The following is a 19,031-nucleotide window of genomic DNA, read 5'->3' as shown; positions in this document are numbered from 1 at the left end:
AATTGGGCACAATTTGGCCATTTTCACTTAGGGGTGTACTCACTTTTGTTGCCAGCGGTTTAGACATTCATGGCTGTGTGTCGAATTATTTAGAGGGCACCAAATTTACACGGTCATACAAGCCGTGCACTGACTACTTTATATTGCATCAAACTGCCATATCTTCAGTGTTGTTCCATGAAAAGATATAACAAAATTGTGAGGGGTGTACTCACTTTTTATATACTGTATGTGCCCATTAGGCTTCTTCTATAGCAAGTTTTAAATCGGTCCGGCTATCAGTGTAGCGCTCACGGCCATAATACCTTGTAATACAATATTATAGCAATTTATCATAGATTTGAGCGCAGGTTCAAATGCGATTTATATACACTACTGATTGGGGAAAAAACAACCCAAAACAAACAATTATTCAATAAAAATGTAAACAAGCCTATGAATAGATGCAAAAGTAGAAAAAAAAACCCAAAAAACATTGCATCCTTAACTCTTAAAATAGGCCCCATCAAAGCGGTTAAAGTAAAAATGAATCCCAAAGAATAGGAAGTAAATCAGTCTCATTGCCGATATCTAAGTAAACCAGATCCGAACTAACATGGCTAATTTCCAGGGCACATGGGCTTCCCCACCGCAGCAGATCACAATGAATACTTATCTATTCGGCTCACGCTGGGTTACACTAATGATACGATTTAATGAGAGAATGCCAGAGATTTAAACATGGAGACTTCACATCCACGTGTCTCCCGCAGAGTTTCTGTAACTTCCCAGCACAGTCAGCATAACAATTCCCCCTCCGTCTAGAAGAATGCCAGAGTAATTGATGCGCCAGGCGGAGCGAGCACAGGCGAATTAGGCTGCACATAAAGAAGCAGGTGCCGCACACAGCCGGCGCACACAGCCGGTGCAGAGCATTGATCTAATGGCAGCGTGGATATCACAGGGGGCGGCCACTGATCCATACCGGGGAAATATTGGGCTGACTCCCGTACAATAGGTTTATATTAGTTACGCAAATTAGGACAGAAAATGGAACCATATCACAAATATGTAAATAGACTACACCCTAAAATTAAGTATTTGTAATGGGAGAACTAAGGGAACACGTAGTCCTGGTCATATAATGACCAAATATATCAAAGACAAGTCAAATACAAACTCCTTGCAAAAATATAAAACATTTATTAAATAGTATTATAACAAGAAGTGACATACAAATTCATCAAGTCATCAGATCATAATTATCAGGTTTTTACAGGAAGTCCCTGAAGACAAATCACAGAGGGCCAACAAACCACACACGGCAGAATGCGAACAGTTGTTTCAATGTTCATCAGCAAACACATACCACATTTTTCGGACTATAAGACGCACCCTGGTTTTAGAGGAGGAAAATAAAATTTTAAGCAAAAAATGTGGTCATGACACTAATGGGGCGAGGATCTGCTGCTGACACTTATGGGGTAATGTCCCCAAATTCTCTACTAAGGTACCCCAGCCTGGTAATGAGCCTCCTGCTTTGTATATACAGTATATGTCCCTCAATTATTAATTATTATTATTATTATTATTATCCTGGTAGAGCCCACATCCCGCTATATACCGTCATCCTGGCATATGGCCTCCATCCTGCTCATTATATACTCCCATCCTGCTCGCTATATGCCCCCATCCTATGGCACATAAAAAAACAAAACGTTTATACTCCCCTTACCTCACTCCCTGCAGCATCGCTCCTCCTCCTGTCTGTGCCAGCAGCAGCGCCGCTAATGTGTGTGTAGCCGGCCGCGATGCTGCCGCCGGCACAGACAGGAGGACATCGCGGTGCTGCAGGGATCGTGGCCGGTGAGTATACTGATTTCACTGCACCCCGCGCTGATGATGATGATGATGCACGGGGCAGTTAATACAGCCGCACATGATCACTCCAGGCTGTAGTTGCCAGGGGTGATCACATGGGCCGGCTGTTTATGCCTCGCCCATCATCCCGCTCATCTGTCTGCGCCGGCTTCAGCGCTGAGAGATGATGGACGGAATGATGGGCGTGCATATTAAATGAGCGGGTCCACGTGTTCACGGCAGGCGCTACTACAGCCTGCTCGTGCCGCCGATGACCCGCTCCACCGCAGCACCCTCATTCTCCGCAGCCCTACATTCAGACTATAAGACGCACCCCCCACTTTCCCCCAACATTTGGAGGGAAAAAAGTGCGTCTTATAGTCCGAAAAATACAGTACTCAATAGTTCATAAATAGATATAATGCAAATACAAATAAGTTAATAAAAGTGTCAGACAATAGTGGGAAACCACACTTATCCCATTTACAGATGCAAATCATGGATTTCATTAGTCTATTAAATCATCATTTTTTCTGCTGAAGTACAAGCCTCAGCTAAATCAGGGTTTCCACGCACTCCTACATACTATATTATTCCAGACAATTACAAAACCTATAAGATGATCCTATAAAGCAGTATTCACTCACCCATGGTGGTTAGGAATGCCCAAGAAAAACGTGCCCCGACGCGCATGTTTCGATATCTTCTTCGGGGGGGGCCACGTTTTTCTTGTGCCTTCCTAACCACCATGGGTGAGTGAATACTTGTTATAAATATAAAAAACACCTATCCACAACCTCAAACAGTCACACTCCAAACTCCACTAAGGTAAAGACCAAAGAGCTGTTGAAGGACACCAGAAACAAAAATTACAGCCCTGCAGATGGCTGTGAAGACTGAATCTGCAATAGGCAAGCAGCTTGGTGTGATGAAATCAACTGTGGGAGCAATAAGAAAATGGAAGACATATTAGAGCACTGATAATCTCCTTCGATCTGCGGCTCCACGTAAGATCTCACCCCGTGAGGTCAAAATGATCACGAGACCGGTGAGTAAAAATCCCAGAGCCACCTGGGGGGGGACATAGTGAATGACCTGCATAGAGCTGGGACTACCATAACCAAGGCTACCATCAGTAACACAGTACACCACCAGTGACTCGGATCCTGTAGTGCCAGACGTGTTCCCCTGCTTAAATCAGTACATGTTCGTGCCAGTCTGAAGTTTGCTAGAGAGCATTTGGATTATTCAGAAGAGTATTGGGAGAATGTCATATGGTCTAATGAAGCCAAAGAAGAACTGTTTGGTAGTGTTTAGAGGAAACAGAATGCTGAGTTGCATCCAAAGAACACCATTCCTACTGTGAAGCATGATGGTGGCAACATCACGCTTTGGGGCTGTTTCTCTGCAAAGGGACCAAGACGACTGATCCATGTGCATGAAAGAATGAATGGGGTCATGTATTGTGAGATTTTGAGTGCAAACCTCCTTCCATCAGCAAGGGCTTTGAAGATGAAACGTGGCTGGGTCTTTCAGCATGATAATGATCCCAAGCACACCACCAGGGCAACAAAGGAGTGGCTTCATAAGAAGCATATAAAAAGGTCCTGGAGTGGCCTAGCCAGTCTCCAAATCTCAACCCAATTGAAAACCTTTGGAGGGAGTTTAAAGTCCGTGTTGCCCAGCGGCAGGCCCAAAACATCACTGCTCTAGAGATCTGCATGGAAGAATGGGCCAACATACCACCATCAGTGTGTGCCAATCTTGTGAAGACTTACAGAAAACATTTCACCTCTGTCATTGCCAACAAAGGATATATAACAAAATATTGAGCTGAACTTTTGTTATTGACTAAATACTTATTTTCCACCATAATTTGCAAAAAAAAAAAAAATCTTGCCAAATTAGAAAAGATTATTTTCTGGATTTGTTTTCTCATTTTATCTCTCATAGTTGTGGTCACCTATGATGTGAATTACAGGCCTCTCTCATCTTTATAAGTGTGAGAACTTGCACAATTGGTGGCTGACTAAATACTTTTTTCCCCCACTGTATATTATATAACCTATATTGGCACAAGCACTCCAATCAATGTCCTTGCCCACTGGTGGACACAGACAGAAAAGGGCCCCTTCACAAGAACAAAATATGGGCCCTTTGAAGACCAAGGGCTCATCAAAATGCTCAATTCCACCCATTCTGAAAGAGGGAATGGGCCCTTCACCTCTTAGGCCTCTGTGCGGCCCCCACAGGCTGCACCAATGATATGTCCGCCCCTGTGACCTGGCCATAACTACTGTGACTGCTAGAGCCAATAGGTCAATGCCGTGGTTAGTGATTGGCTGCAGCGGTCACATTCCCATTCCAGACAGGAAAGGAACTACAAACACTAGTAAGGCAGACTTAAGGCCGATTTACACGCAACGACATCGCTAACGAGATGTCGTTGGGGTCACGGAATTCGTGACGCACATCCGGCCTCATTAGCGACGTTGTTGCGTGACACATACGAGCAACCGCTAACGATGCAAAATACTCACCAAATCGTTGATTGACAAGTCGTCCATTTCCCAAATATCGTTACTGATTTTGGACGCAGGTTGTTTGTCGTTCCTGAGGCAGCACACATCGCTACGTGTGACACCCCAGGAATGACGAACAACACCGTAGCTGCGGCCTCCGGCAACAAGGTGGGCATGACTTCCATGCGGCTGCTATCCGCCAATGCGATTCTATTGGTTGCCTGCTGTATGACGTCGCTGTGACGCCGCACGAACCTCCCCCTTAGAAAAGAGGCAGTTAGCCGGCCACAGTGACGTCGTTAGGAAAGGTAAGTGTGTGACGGGGCCTAGCGATTTTGTCCGCCATGGGCAGCGATTTGCCCACGACGCACAAACGACGGGGGCGGGTGCGAACGCTAGCGATGTCGCAGCTTGTAAAGCCCCCTTTAGAAGATCATCAGAGATTGGTAAGGCAATTTTTTTTTTATTTCTTTTTAATGTTTTAAAACCAAGGGGGAAATCAGTCAGTCAATGTTTATGAACATATAAAACATTACCTTTTCTTCTGTAGTGCTGCAAAATTTTTCTTGAATGTAGGGCTGACTTGGTTAAGCAGTTCTACTAATGAGTGACTGAGGAAGCTGGGGTTGGCTGGTTTAGGATTGAAGGTGTAAGCTGTAGATCTGCAAAAGATTGTACAATACTTAAAGTTACACGGCAGTGAACACAAGGTTGGAATTAAACACCTATGAAATTTGATAGAAAAATTAAACAGATGGCTTAAGAGGAAGCGGATCCAGTGCCAAGATGGACAGTCTGGCTCTGGACTCCTTGCTTGAAAATGACAAGGTTCTCGAATAAAACGAAGGATACAATGAAAGATTTCTTAATTTCCAAGCAATAAAAAACAAAAAATACCCCACATACATTTAATTTTCTTTTTATACCAAAAAGAGAAGACGACAAGTTTCTGTTGAAATGAAAATTATCTCTCCAGGAACGGAGACAAACTCTAGCGCAGCGCCACCTATCCTAAAAGTCAAATGTGGATTTTTAACAATCCTTTGCATATGAGTTAGGATATATAAGCCAGATCAGAATCCCAATTTGCAGACACGGTGTTTCGGGGTGCTTGCCCCTCGTCAGTGCAAAGTATGGGGTGTCTGATCTGGCTCATGACATGACATGAATACATTAAATGGAACTGAATAACGGTCAACAAAGGCTAAGAAATGTCGTGAGCATCAAAACGGCCGACTCAGTGCCAAGCCTATTCCTCAGTAATATCCCTAAACGTACTGGTTGAGGTAGAATCCCCGGGTAGACGCAGTGATGCTGACATGACGGTCCTCCATAGTGATCACATACAGGTACATCAGATCTCCGTGCATCTTCCTATTCCCGGGAGGGGGGTTCCAGCCGCTCATAGTGAACACTTTCAAACACTGTAAAGGCTGCAAGAAAAATCCTCATTAGTTACAAGTGTCCGCCAAACCAAGAGTAACAAAGGGGGGAGAAAAAAATAAAATTAAAATGTTACGGCTTTTTAATATTTCCAATGTTTTATTTTTAGACAGTTTGAAGAACAATTATTGACCCATTATAGAATACACATTGAGGAGCAAGATGTGATCCCTAGAAAAATATTAACTAGCTCTCAACTAAATAACCATGACCATAGTCATAGGGGATTTAGGAGGAAATAACTATTTTATTTCACTCACTTAGGCCCCCGTCACACGTCAGTGATTCTGGTACGTTTGTGCTTTTTTTTATACGTACCAGAATCACTGACATACGCAGACCCATTCTAATTAATGGGTCTGCTCACACATCAGTGATTTTTCACTGAACGCGTCTCCGTGCACCCTTGTCCGTGATTCTGTACGGAGACATGTCAGTTTTTGTCTGGCATCACTGATGACCCACGACCACACTATGGTGTGATCCGTGTGTGATCAGTGAAACATGTACAAGAAAATCACGGACATAGTAAATATTAAAAATTTTCAACTTACCTTGCCTGCGATTCGCTGTGCAGCCTCTGCTTTCGGCAGCTCCTGCCTGGCTCATGAATATTCATGAAAGCAGGAACAGCCAACCAGGAAGCAGCTGCAGAGAGCGGTGGGCAGACGCTGCAGAGCTGGAGACTTCAGCACCATGGACAGCAGCAGTGAAGGCAGGTGACTAATGTCCATATGCAATCACGGATCACGGATTGCACATGGACAACCCACGTGTGCCATGAATCACGGAACACGGAGGGACATGTGCGTGTTTTACACGTCAGTGAAGAAGGTCTGTTTTTCACTGACGTGTAAAAGGGGCCTTATATAGTGCTACTAATTACACCGTAATCCAAATAAGACTTATTAAACTGACTGAAAAAGTAAAATCTTAACCAAAACCGTGATAAGTCCTGTTTAATGTCAGACAACTCACAAAAAGTTAGGGATATTTGGCTTTCAAGTGAAATTTATGGAAAACATTCACGCTACAGTGATATTTTATCATGAAGGTTGGGCATTTAATTAAAAGCATGCAATGTGATTTCCTCATATCAAACAATTTATAGACACAAAAGCCAACAACAGTGGTGGGTATACCCTCCACCCCCAAAAATATCAATGTCTCAATAACTGGTCATGTGGCCTGGAGCATCAGTTACACTTTGACAAAGACATCTCCTGCTGTTCACAAGTGGAATATTCAGGTCCCCTGGCAGGTTGACTAGCACGCAAACAGCGCTGATGTAAACAGGTTCAAATGGTCTAACCTGACACTTGGGGGGCCTCTCGCCTCCCTTAAATGTACCCGGAGTCGTGTGGCCTTCATCATCTGGTTGTGAAGGGCATTGTTCACACTGAAGAGGTCATCAGTATGTGATGTGGAGAAATGACGTCCACGTCTCTGCTTTTCTATGACTCTTCCAGTCTCTCTGTAGCAACCTGCTGGTGACACTCTAAGCTCAGTGGCCACCTCCGTCTGAGAACATCCTACTTGAAGCCTCACAATGTTGAGGTACTGCTGATTGATTGGTAGATGTCGTCTTGATCTTATGATGTCAAAATGAGAAGAACATGATGAGGAGGAGTGTTAAAATACCAATTCTAATTGAACCCAGACATTTATTGGGAGATTCATGGATCAAACACTTGTGAAATTTACCATTAAGCTCCTTGTTAGACATCAGCAACTTGTGCTAAAAGTACTGAGACATTGACCAATTGGACATGTGCATCCAAACGTTGAGAGAAGGTCCCAAAAAGTTCACCTGAAAAGGTTAGGAGGGCAATTTAGGATCATCCTGAAATTTCACTCGGAAGCCAAATATCACTACATTTTCGTGAGTAGCTCTCCCAATGTGTTTGTTTTAGTAAATATTTGAACTCTCCAGAAAATATCAGTTCTGGAGCATCTTTGCTCTGCACTGTGCCGTTCCTATGTGTGGGTGTAGCCAGTTGGGGGAGAGTCCCTGCACAGTCCAATCAGTGCTGATCGTACTACACTGGGTGGGACGCTCCTCTTTAACAAGAGGATTGGCGACACCCAGAATACAATTTATTCATAGCTTCTAAAAGGAAAGCAAAGCACGTCAGAAAGATTAGTAAAATGATGCTCCAAAATGTGGTATTTCAAATAGGTTCTACTATCTATTAAACCATAGAAGAAAAAAAAAAAACTGTGGGATATAAAAAGCGCATACAGGGTCTTACCAGGATAACAACAGTAAGGGTTAATGAAAACCACTCACCTAGCATGGTTGCGTGACACAAAACCAGTATTAAAGCATGTATCAGCTGCTGCAGACTCCACGTGCCAAAGGCGGAAAAAAAAAAAAAACAAGGATAAAAAGTGGAAAAACGTCCGCGCTGCTGTGTCAATAAAGAGTTAATTCCAAATAAGAGCAATGCAGGGTGGTTTATTCTACGCGTTTCGGAGATAACCCCTCTCCTTCACCAGGAAATCCACCACAAAATTTTTTATTGACACAGGAGCGTGGATGTTTTTCCACTTTTTATCTATTAAACCAGACATGTCTGAAGTGGGAAAATATTGAAGAGGTTGTCAGACAAATCTACCAGCATTATAGGTGTAAGCAGCCACACTTATCAGCCTTTAACAAAGGGGGATTCTCCTACTCCAGGGAAATCTTTGCTGATTCTGCTGGGGTCTTAAGGTACCGTCACACATAACGAGATCGCTAGCGAGATCGCAGCTGAGTCACCGTTTGGTGACGCAGTAGCGATACAGTTAGGGATCTCGTTATGTGTGACATCTACCAGCGATCAGGCCCCTGCTGTGAGATCGATAGTCATTGCAGAATGGTCCAGGCCATTTTCTTCAAAGGCGATGTCCTGCTGGGCAAGACACATCGCTGTGTTTGACGCTGTGTGACAGGGTCACAGTGACTGCGGAGATCGTTATACAGGTCGCTACTGCGACCTGTATCGTTCCTGCATCGTTAGTAAGGTCTGACTGTGTGACATCTCACCTGCGACCTCCCAGCAACTTACCTGCGATCCCTATCAGGTCGCATCGTTTTCGGGACCGCTGGTAAGTCGTTGTGAGTGACTGGGCCTTTAGTACTTTAAGCTGCTATAATAATGAATGACTGAATGATATATAGATAACATGATCCCACTAAGAACAAGTGCCATAGTTTGCTCTGCACTCAGAAAATGCCATGTGAACAGAGGCGGCTAGCCATTAATATATCATAAATCCACATATATTATCATTAATGCCATTGCTTACCTTCCAGTCCTTGCTCTGGGGCTGCAGGAGACAGAGGGGTCTCTCTTTGCTTCCAGGTAAAATATTTTCAGGAGGGGTACAATCTATTTGTTCGAGTTCATTGCCTTTCTTTTTCTTTTTTCCACTTTCTGAAAACAGGAGGATGAATAATTACTGTTTTTTTTTCTCCTAATAAATTATCACATTATTTTAAAGAGGTTGTCCACTACTTTTACATTGCTGGCCTATCCTTGGGATAGGTCACCAACATCTGATTGGCCAGAATCCTCCCCCCCCCCTCCCCCCCGATTAAATGTTCTCTGTCCCGTAGGCGGCAGCAGGAATTGCTCAGTTCTGGAGCTGCTCCATCTTCAGATAGTGGCCACGGCCGGGTACTGCACATCCGCCTCCCATTCTAATCAATAGGAGGCAGATGTGCAGTACTCAGCCATGGCCACTATAAGAAGATGGAGCAGCTCCAGAGCTGAACATTTCTGGCATTCAGCTGCCGACGCTGCCGGGACGGAGAAAAGCTGATCTGTGGGGGTGAGGGGTGTCACAACCAGGCCAATCAGACATTGATGACCGATCCCAAGGATAGGCCATCAATGTAAAAGTAGTGGACAACCTCTTTAACTCCTCTTACTCAAGTCTTGAAACTATGCATAATGGCAGAGAGGCATGTACAGACCTCATAGCAGATTATAAAGAGTCAGCCTTGTTGGTTGGATCAGAAAATAAAAAAAAGTTGTATTAACAATTCTGGTTTTATGATGGATTCATTTTGGAAAAGGCCCCATCTCCGGTCTGCTAGGTCCCCCCACATACAGGGGGCCATGCTATGCTAACTATGAGCAAAGCCATAGTTTTCTTAGCAGATAAAACTGTATGTTGGAGTATACAACAGATGCAGGCTTATGCGGGGGTAGGACTGTGTAGCAGACAGATGCTGATATGTTAATTGTCACAATTTGTTAATGTGTGTAGTGTGGACTGTACTGTATGACTGCTCAGTGCTTTCCTATATCCTCCATGTTTTCATGATGATGATAATGGTTGATGAATACCCCAAGTAACACTGTTCTTTATCCCACAATGCCAGTGCTGATCATCCTGCTGAAAGCTGAAATCTTTAACAGTATATATGTTAAGAATGCTGCTTTTAAGTGTAGATAGGGATGTAGCCGAACATACCTCCAAGGTCGCCATCTGTAAAGACACTTAGGAATGACAGAGAGTTGCAGTCCACTCCGTTGAAAGCATCAGATGGGTCCAAGCTTTTCAACAGGTCTCTGATGTGACGGACATGAATCCTGGCCTCCCGCACAGTGTATGGTTCTAGAAGGGAAATTACAATGCATCAGCCAGACACAAAAGTAATATAATAAATCTACGTTTTTTGTTTTATAAGACGCACTGGATTATAAGATGCACCCCAACTTTCAAGAAAAAAAAAAAATGGGGTCCGTCTTGGGGAAGGTCACAGGAGGCGAGGGCAGTGGTCACTGGAGGCATGGGCAGTCGTGAAACAGGGCGGTGCAGCAGCGGTGGTGGGGTCAAAGGAGGCAGGGGCAGTCATGGAGCAGGTAGGCGCGGCGGGTGTCCTAGATGTTCGGTGGCGCTGTGAGGCACAGAAAACATCCAGGAACTGTCAGTGGTGCGGGTATCAAAGATATGGCACGTGCGCAGACCAAGTTATTGGCTCAATGTGAAGATGAGATCTCATCTGCGCACGCGCCACCTTTGGGAGCCATTTTCCTCAAGTCCGCTGCTGGGACATCAAGGAGCTGGAGGCAGCGTGTGCGCAGGTGGAATCTTGAGCCTATATCGCCATTATTTGAAGCCCGCACTGCTGACGTCTTCTGGATGGACCCTGCCTCTACACCTGCTGCACAGAACAGCGTCTCCCGCCGCATCGCCCCCGGTCAACATTCACCTCCCCCCCCCCTGGTAAGCTACATTTAGATAAGATTAACCCCTCATCTTCCACCAAATTTTTAGGAGCAAAAGTACATCGTATAATCCGAAAAACAGGGTACATATTTTTCAAATCTAACAGTGCTAACTAAAGACTACCAGAGCACTTAATGTGGCTGCACACAATGGCCCAAATTCATCATAGCTTTCAAGACAGAATTCTAGCATAAAAAGCAACAAAACTTTTTACAATATGAGGTTGTGCAAAAATTTTGCAACTTTGGTGCCCAGTTTTGAAAATGTGGGCATAGCTAAAAGGTGTGTCAATCCCAGCATGTCAAATTAATGACCCCACAAATCTTACTCCAGCCTTTTTTATGACCACTTTGAAAGTGAATGCCCTTCTGTCCTTTTTAACGAAAAAGCACCGATTGACCGAGCACTTGTGCTATGACCCACCTTCAACCACTTTCAGGACAGAACCTTCCTCAAATCCTTCTATGGTCTTGAGCTCTGCAAAGTTGTCCAACACATTCCCGTCTAACTGAAGTGAAAAGCACGTCCTATGGCACGTGTCCTCCCGATCCATAAGGACCTGATGGATCTCCTGAACCATCTCCTGAGGAGACACCTGAAGAAAGCAAATCAAATGTTACTTATTCTACACCATTTCCAGAAGTACAGAATGACGCCAGAAGTCAGCTGCGACTTGTTACCTGGATTGAAAACGTCTCTATCCCAGGAACCTGTATCTTCACTGTGAAGCCGGTATCCTGGATAACGATCACCTCCTGCTCACTTCCATCCTCTGCTTGCTCCCCAACGTCATGTCCATTTTGCTTTGCCTCCATCTCGGCTGGATGCTCGTGGGCCCCATCTCCATTCATTACCGTCATCCCGCTTGGATGTTCTAAGACCAAATAAAGTGTCATGTTAAATGGGATTGCCAAATATCTATGCGTTGACCGTATCAAAATCAAGGTGTACAAATCACAGCCAACAACCCAATATTTACAAGCCAGTGACCAGGTAACTCCTCAGCATCTGACAAATCTCCATTGTGCCGAGTATTACTAGTGAGCAGATCAGACCCTTTACAATATTGTGGACCCTGTAAGGATGGGAGACTCATCACAATCACATTTCTAGCTAAGCTATTATATAGAAGTCATCTCTATTAGGGCGCAAATTGCGGCTTTAAAAAGGCAATCTGTCAGTAAGATCAATCCCCCCGAACTGCATATATGTGCATACAAGTCTTAGGCTATGTGCCCATGGGAGCTCGCACTTGCGGATATATCAGCAGGTACGTCCGCAGGTTTCTCGCAGCTGATCCCCGGAATCAGCAGCGATCCATTGCTGCGGGATTCCAGCCAAATAGCTGCGGTAAACCTGCGGACATTCATGTGGCTTACCTGCAGAAGTCCCGGCCTCTATCTCCATAGTGGAGGGCCGGGAATTCCGCAGATATTTCCGCAGGAATAATTGACACGCAGTTATGTGCGCCTGCGGGACATCCGCTGCATATACCACAGCATGGACACAGCACTCCCCATGTCCCATAGGATAATATGGGGAGAGTCTGTACTTGCTAAAACCTGCGGATTTATCTAGAAAATCCAGATAAATCCGCAGGGTTTCTGTGGCAAAATCCGTGGGTACAGAGTCTTGTGGGCACATAGCCTCAGAGGATGTCAAGATGTCGACACCATGACATCCTCTATCAGTTTCTGGTTTCTGGAAAAATTTGAATTATAATTTATATTCAAATGAGGCATGAAGAGCTCTGGACTTAACAGAGCACTTAAAGGGTTATTGCTACCCCAATATGTAGTAGGTGAAATAATAATAATAATAATAATAATAATAACACATACCTATAAATAGAAATGTAGTATAGTTCTTCTGATTCACTATGTCGCTTACCTCATGTTCAGGGTATTGCAGGATCTTAGGTATCCATGGCTACAACCAAGAATATAGCCACAGGTTTCCATGGTTATGACCACTAGCAATTAAGGTCCTGCAATGCCCTGCACATGAGGTAAGCGACATAGTGAAACAGAAGAACTATACTACACTTCTAAGGCCGAGGCCACACAGGGTTAGGTGCGATCCTCGCATGACACTCTGCTCATGCTAGCAGCACAGCGGGAGCCGAGTGTCATGCGAGGGTTATGCGACTGTAGTCCGATCAGACCACAGCTGCGGAGGGGAGGGATTTATCTCCTCATCTCCTCCGTTGCCGGCTGATGCGAGAATCACACTGCTCTCGCATTACACCAGTGTAATGCGAGAGCAGTGCGATGTTTTTCTCGCCCATACTTTTATGGGTGCGAGTGGAACAGGGTTGCATTCTACTCGCAGCATGCTGCGACTGTTTTCTCGGTCAGATTAGGGCTGAGAAAATAATCGCTCATGGGTGCTGCCCCATAGAGTAATATTGGGCTGAGTGTAATGCGATTTTTTTATCGCATTCCACTTGCACTGTTTTTCTCGCCATGTGTCCTAGGCCTAATTGGAAATATTTGCCAACATTTTTATACCTAATACATATTAGGATGGGATCATGGAGGTGGGAATACCCCTTTAAAGGAGCCACTGCGTACAGAGCTTTTTCCCCTCACGGAGCACCAGCCTCCAGCTTCACTGATGGCTCATTGTTTGTGTAATGTCCCGAATCACTGAGCCATCAATAGAGTTGGAAAGGAAGGTGCTGGGTGAGGAGACAAGCTGTGGAGGTAGTGTTTTGTCTCATCAACAGATGGATATAAAGGCATCCATGAATATACTTTAATAAGACCTGTATACACATATGGGGCTTGATCTTACTGCTGATGTCACCAGGCATTACTAGGGATTGGCATACCCTAGACCAGGGCTGGGCAATTACTTTTCCCTGAGTGGCAAAGTAAGAAACTGACGTCTGAACCAAAAGGCTGAACTTAATTCTGCTTATTATTATTATTATTATAGATTAATAAATTGATCACTTAATATAGAGCAATTCGGTATTGTGACTCCCTGCTACTGCCAATACCTGTTACCATAGGGCTTATTATGACATGTATTCATATTAGTAGCAGCTAATCAAAGCCATATAAGATTACTGCTTTAGAGTTTAAATGAATAGTACAAGATATTGTTTTCTTATCCACAACCTTAAGTATATGTAATTAGCACAAATGTACCCGATGCAATGCAATCGTTGCTATGATCTCTCCCATGGACTCTTTGTCCTGGACTCATTAGGCCTAAGACACACAGCGTGAAAATTGGAGCCAATGGGGTGGGTGGTGATAAAACATCGCATTCCTCTCGGCGCAATATTAGCCTGTGTGTCAGCACCCATGAGCGATTATTTTCTCAGCCCTAATCGGACCGAGAAAACAATCGCAGCATGCTGAGGATGTAATGCTTTCCAGGTTTCTCTCGCACCCATTCAAGTCTATGGCACGAGAGAAAAATCGCACTGCACTCGCAGTACATCGGTGTACCTGGGGGGCGGTCCGGTCCGGTGGGTGTCGCTGCTCTCAGGTCCGGCGCTTCCTTCATCTTGTGCGATTGCCGTCCTCCTGCCCAGCCTCGTGTGGATGACACTTCCTACATCATCCACAAAGAGGCCTTCATTGCGCTTCTGCGCACTTTGGTCTGCCCGGCTGAGGGCAGATCAAAGTACTGTAGCACGCATGTGCAGGTGATACTTGGAGCACAATGGTGGCCTCTGTGTGGATGACGTAGGATGTGTCATCCCCATGGATGCAACATCCATATGGTGCTGGGCAGGAAGAGGTGACTGCAAAAGATGGGAGGCGGCGCTGGACCCAGAGCGGCGACACATCGGACCAGACCACCCCTAGGTGAGTAAAATTAAGGTGTTTATGTTCTACAGAGCAGCCAGGGCTCTTAAATACAGTATTCTAGAATGCTGTATATAAGGGCTCACCGGTGGTAACCGCAGCACAAAGCGAAAAACCTGGTGACAGGTTCCTTTTAAAATAATTTGATCTCATCAGTGGCGTAGGCGTGGGCAGATGTAGCCATTCCCCATCTCTCCTCTTCCCTAGTGCCATCCATTTTAGCAGAGCTGCCCAAAATTCATTGAATGTTTGTGAAACTTCATGTAGTGCAACATGTAGCGATTTTTCAAAGCTTTTTACAGCAGTTTTCTGGCATGAACGCGTCTGGCCCCACGCTCCTCCGGGGCCCGCGTCTGGCCCCACGCTCCTCCGGGGCCCGCGTCTGGCCCCACGCTCCTCCGGGGCCCGCGTCTGGCCCCACGCTCCTCCGGGGCCCGCGTCTGGCCCCACGCTCCTCCGGGGCCCGCGTCTGGCCCCACGCTCCTCCGGGGCCCGCGTCTGGCCCCACGCTCCTCCGGGGCCCGCGTCTGGCCCCACGCTCCTCCGGGGCCCGCGTCTGGCCCCACGCTCCTCCGGGGCCCGCGTCTGGCCCCACGCTCCTCCGGGGCCCGCGTCTGGCCCCACGCTCCTCCGGGGCCCGCGTCTGGCCCCACGCTCCTCCGGGGCCCGCGTCTGGCCCCACGCTCCTCCGGGGCCCGCGTCTGGCCCCACGCTCCTCCGGGGCCCCCACACTTGTTCTCTTTTATCTCTCACATTCCTTCTGCCTTTCCCTTGGTTCTTTTAGATCGTGTGCTCATCTGACCTGCTCTAAGAATTTACATATGTCTGGTGCGCACTGCGATGCTGCTGGAACATGTAGCAAACTTCAAAGACATTTGGTAAATAATAATATCCATTAAAGTAATCTTGACGTTTCATTTTTTTTTCTCAAACTGAAACAAAAAGAAGGGAATTTTGTTTACTTACCGTAAATTCCTTTTCTTCTAGCTCCAATTGGGAGACCCAGACAATTGGGTGTATAGCTTATGCCTCCGGAGGCCACACAAAGTATTACACTAAAAGTGTAAAGCCCCTCCCCTTCAGCCTATACACCCCCCGTACTGCTACGGGCTCATCAGTTTTGGTGCAAAAGCCCGAAGGAGGAAAAAATTATAAACTGGTTTAAAGTAAATTCAATCCGAAGGAATATCGGAGAACTGAAACCATTTAACATGAACAACATGTGTTATACAAAAACAGGGGCGGGTGCTGGGTCTCCCAATTGGAGCTAGAAGAAAAGGAATTTACGGTAAGTAAACAAAATTCCCTTCTTTGTCGCTCCTTATTGGGAGACCCAGACAATTGGGACGTCCAAAAGCAGTCCCTGGGTGGGTAAATAATACCTCATAATAGAGCCGTAACGGCTCCGTCCTACAGGTGGGCAACTGCCGCCTGAAGGACTCGCCTACCTAGGCTGGCATCTGCCGAAGCATAGGTATGCACCTGATAGTGCTTCGTGAAAATGTGCAGGCTCGACCAGGTAGCTGCCTGACACACCTGCTGAGCCGAAGCCTGGTGTCGCAAGGCCCAGGACGCTCCCACGGCCCTGGTAGAATGGGCCTTCAGTCCTGAGGGAACCGGAAGCCCCGAGGAACGGTAAGCTTCGAGAATTGGTTCCTTGATCCACCGAGCCAGGGTTGACTTGGAAGCTTGTGTCCCTTTACGCTGGCCAGCGACAAGGACAAAGAGTGCATCCGAGCGGCGCAGGGGCGCCGTTCGAGAAATGTAGATCTTGGCGGACGTAGGTTTCCTAGCCTGTCTCATAGTGGCAATGACCTCTTGAGATAATCCTGAAGACGCTAGGATCCAGGACTCAATGGCCACACAGTCAGGTTGAGGGCCGCAGAATTCAGATGGAAAAACGGCCCTTGAGACAGCAAATCTGGTCGGTCTGGCAGTGCCCACGGTTGGCCGACCGTGAGATGCCACAGATCCGGGTACCACGACCTCCTCGGCCAGTCTGGAGCGACGAGGATGACGCGGCGGCAGTCGGCCCTGATCTTGCGTAACACTCTGGGCAACAGTGCCAGAGGAGGAAACACATAAGGAAGCCGAAACTGCGACCAATCCTGAACTAAGGCGTCTGCCGCCAGAGCTCTGTGATCTTGAGATCGAGCCATGAATGTTGGGACCTTGTTGTTGTGCCGTGACGCCATTAGGTCGACGTCCGGCATCCCCCAGCGGCAACAGATCTCCTGAAACACGTCCAGGTGAAGGGACCATTCCCCTGCGTCCATGCCCTGGCGACTGAGAAAGTCTGCTTCCCAGTTTTCTACGCCCGGGATGTGAACTGCGGATATGGTGGATGCTGTGGCTTCCACCCACAGCAGAATCCGCCGGACTTCCTGGAAGGCTTGCCGACTGCGTGTCCCACCTTGGTGGTTGATGTAAGCCACCGCTGTGGAGTTGTCCGACTGAATTCGGATCTGCTTGCCTTCCAGCCACTGCTGGAACGCTTTTAGGGCAAGATACACTGCCCTGATCTCCAGAACATTGATCTGAAGTGAGGACTCTTGCTGAGTCCACGTACCCTGAGCCCTGTGGTGGAGAAAAACTGCTCCCCACCCTGACAGACTCGCGTCCGTCGTGACCACCGCCCAGGATGGGGGTAGGAAGGATTTCCCCTTCGATAATGAAGTGGGAAGAAGCCACCACCGAAGGGAAGCTTTGGTTGCCTGAGAGAGGGAAACGTTCCTGTCTAGGGACGTCGGCATCCTGTCCCACTTGCGTAGGATGTCCCATTGAAGTGGACGCAGGTGAAACTGCGCGAAAGGGACTGCTTCCATTGCTGCCACCATCTTCCCCAGGAAGTGCATGAGGCGCCTCAAGGGGTGTGACCGACCTTGAAGGAGAGATTGCACCCCTGTCTGTAGTGAACGCTGTTTGTCCAGCGGAAGCTTCACTATCGCTGGAAGAGTATGAAACTCCATGCCAAGATATGTCAGCGATTGGACCGGTGTCAGATTTGACTTTGGAAAATTGATGATCCACCCGAAACTCTGGAGAATCTCCAGAGTAACGTTGAGGCTGTGTTGGCATGCCTCTTGAGAGGGTGCCTTGACCAGCAGATCGTCTAAGTAAGGTATCACTGAGTGACCCTGAGAGTGGAGGACCGCAACTACTGTAGCCATGACCTTGGTGAAAACCCTTGGGGCTGTCGCCAGGCCGAACGGCAGTGCCGCGAACTGAAGGTGTTCGTCTCCTATGGCGAAGCGCAAGAAGCGCTGATGCTCTGGAGCAATTGGTACGTGGAGATAAGCATCCTTGATATCGATCGATGCTAGGAAATCTCCTTGGGACATTGAGGCGATGACGGAGCAGAGGGATTCCATCCGGAACCGCCTGGTCCTTACGTGTTTGTTGAGCATTTTTAGGTCCAAAACAGGACGGAAGGACCCGTCCTTCTTTGGAACCACAAACAGGTTGGAGTAGAAACCGTGGCCCTGTTGCTGAAGAGGAACCGGGACCACCACTCCTTCTGCCTTCAGAATGCCCACCGCCTGCAGAAGAGCCTCGGCTCGCTCGGGAGGCAGAGATGTTCTGAAGAATCGAGTCGGAGGACGAGAGCTGAACTCTATCCTGTAACCGTGAGACAAAATGTCTCTCACCCAACGGTCTTTTACTTGTGGCAGCCAGGTGTCGCAAAAGCGGGAGAGCCTGCCACCGACCGAGGATGCAGTGTGAGGAGGCCGTAAGTCATGAGGAAGCCGCCTTAGTAGCGGCACCTCCGGCGGTCTTTTTAGGGCGTAATTTAGACCGCCATGCGTCGGAGTTCCTCTGATCCTTCTGAGGCCTTTTGGACGAGGAGAATTGGGACCTGCCCGCACCCCGAAAGGACCGAAACCTCGACTGTCCCCTCCTCTGTTGGGGTGTTTTTGGTTTGGCCTGGGGTAAGGATGTTTCCTTTCCCTTGGATTGTTTGATGATTTCATCCAATCTCTCACCAAACAAACGGTCGCCAGAAAATGGCAATCCAGTTAAGCACTTTTTGGAAGCCGAATCTGCCTTCCATTCCCGCAGCCACAAGGCCCTGCGTATTGCCACCGAATTGTCGGCTGCAACCGCCGTACGGCTCGCAGAGTCCAGGACAGCATTAATAGCGTAGGACGCAAATGCCGACGTTTGAGAGGTTATAGAC

At 47.0% G+C, this 19,031-nt stretch overlaps 1 protein-coding gene across 4 annotated transcripts in view; it reads right to left on the bottom strand.

Moving 5' to 3' along the window:
- CLUH (CLUH binding protein of NUMT mRNA) overlaps positions 1 to 19,031 on the bottom strand; it is a 133,682-nt gene that overhangs the window by 70,658 nt on the left and 43,993 nt on the right. For all 4 annotated transcript variants that reach the window (XM_075335293.1, XM_075335295.1, XM_075335292.1 and 1 more), the window contains 6 exons: positions 11,711 to 11,904; positions 11,454 to 11,625; positions 10,272 to 10,415; positions 9,099 to 9,226; positions 5,640 to 5,794; positions 4,898 to 5,023 (listed from right to left, as the gene is read on the bottom strand). In XM_075335293.1, the coding sequence (XP_075191408.1) occupies positions 4,898 to 5,023; positions 5,640 to 5,794; positions 9,099 to 9,226; positions 10,272 to 10,415; positions 11,454 to 11,625; positions 11,711 to 11,904 (919 nt within the window). The remainder of the gene's footprint in view (positions 1 to 4,897; positions 5,024 to 5,639; positions 5,795 to 9,098; positions 9,227 to 10,271; positions 10,416 to 11,453; positions 11,626 to 11,710; positions 11,905 to 19,031) is intronic.

The sequence above is a fragment of the Anomaloglossus baeobatrachus genome, chromosome 2, assembly GCF_048569485.1.
Source record: "Anomaloglossus baeobatrachus isolate aAnoBae1 chromosome 2, aAnoBae1.hap1, whole genome shotgun sequence".
In the NCBI taxonomy this organism is placed as follows: domain Eukaryota; kingdom Metazoa; phylum Chordata; class Amphibia; order Anura; family Aromobatidae; genus Anomaloglossus; species Anomaloglossus baeobatrachus.
The sequence above is the reverse complement of the archived record's forward strand: the minus strand, read 5'-3'. Positions and strand labels throughout refer to the sequence as shown.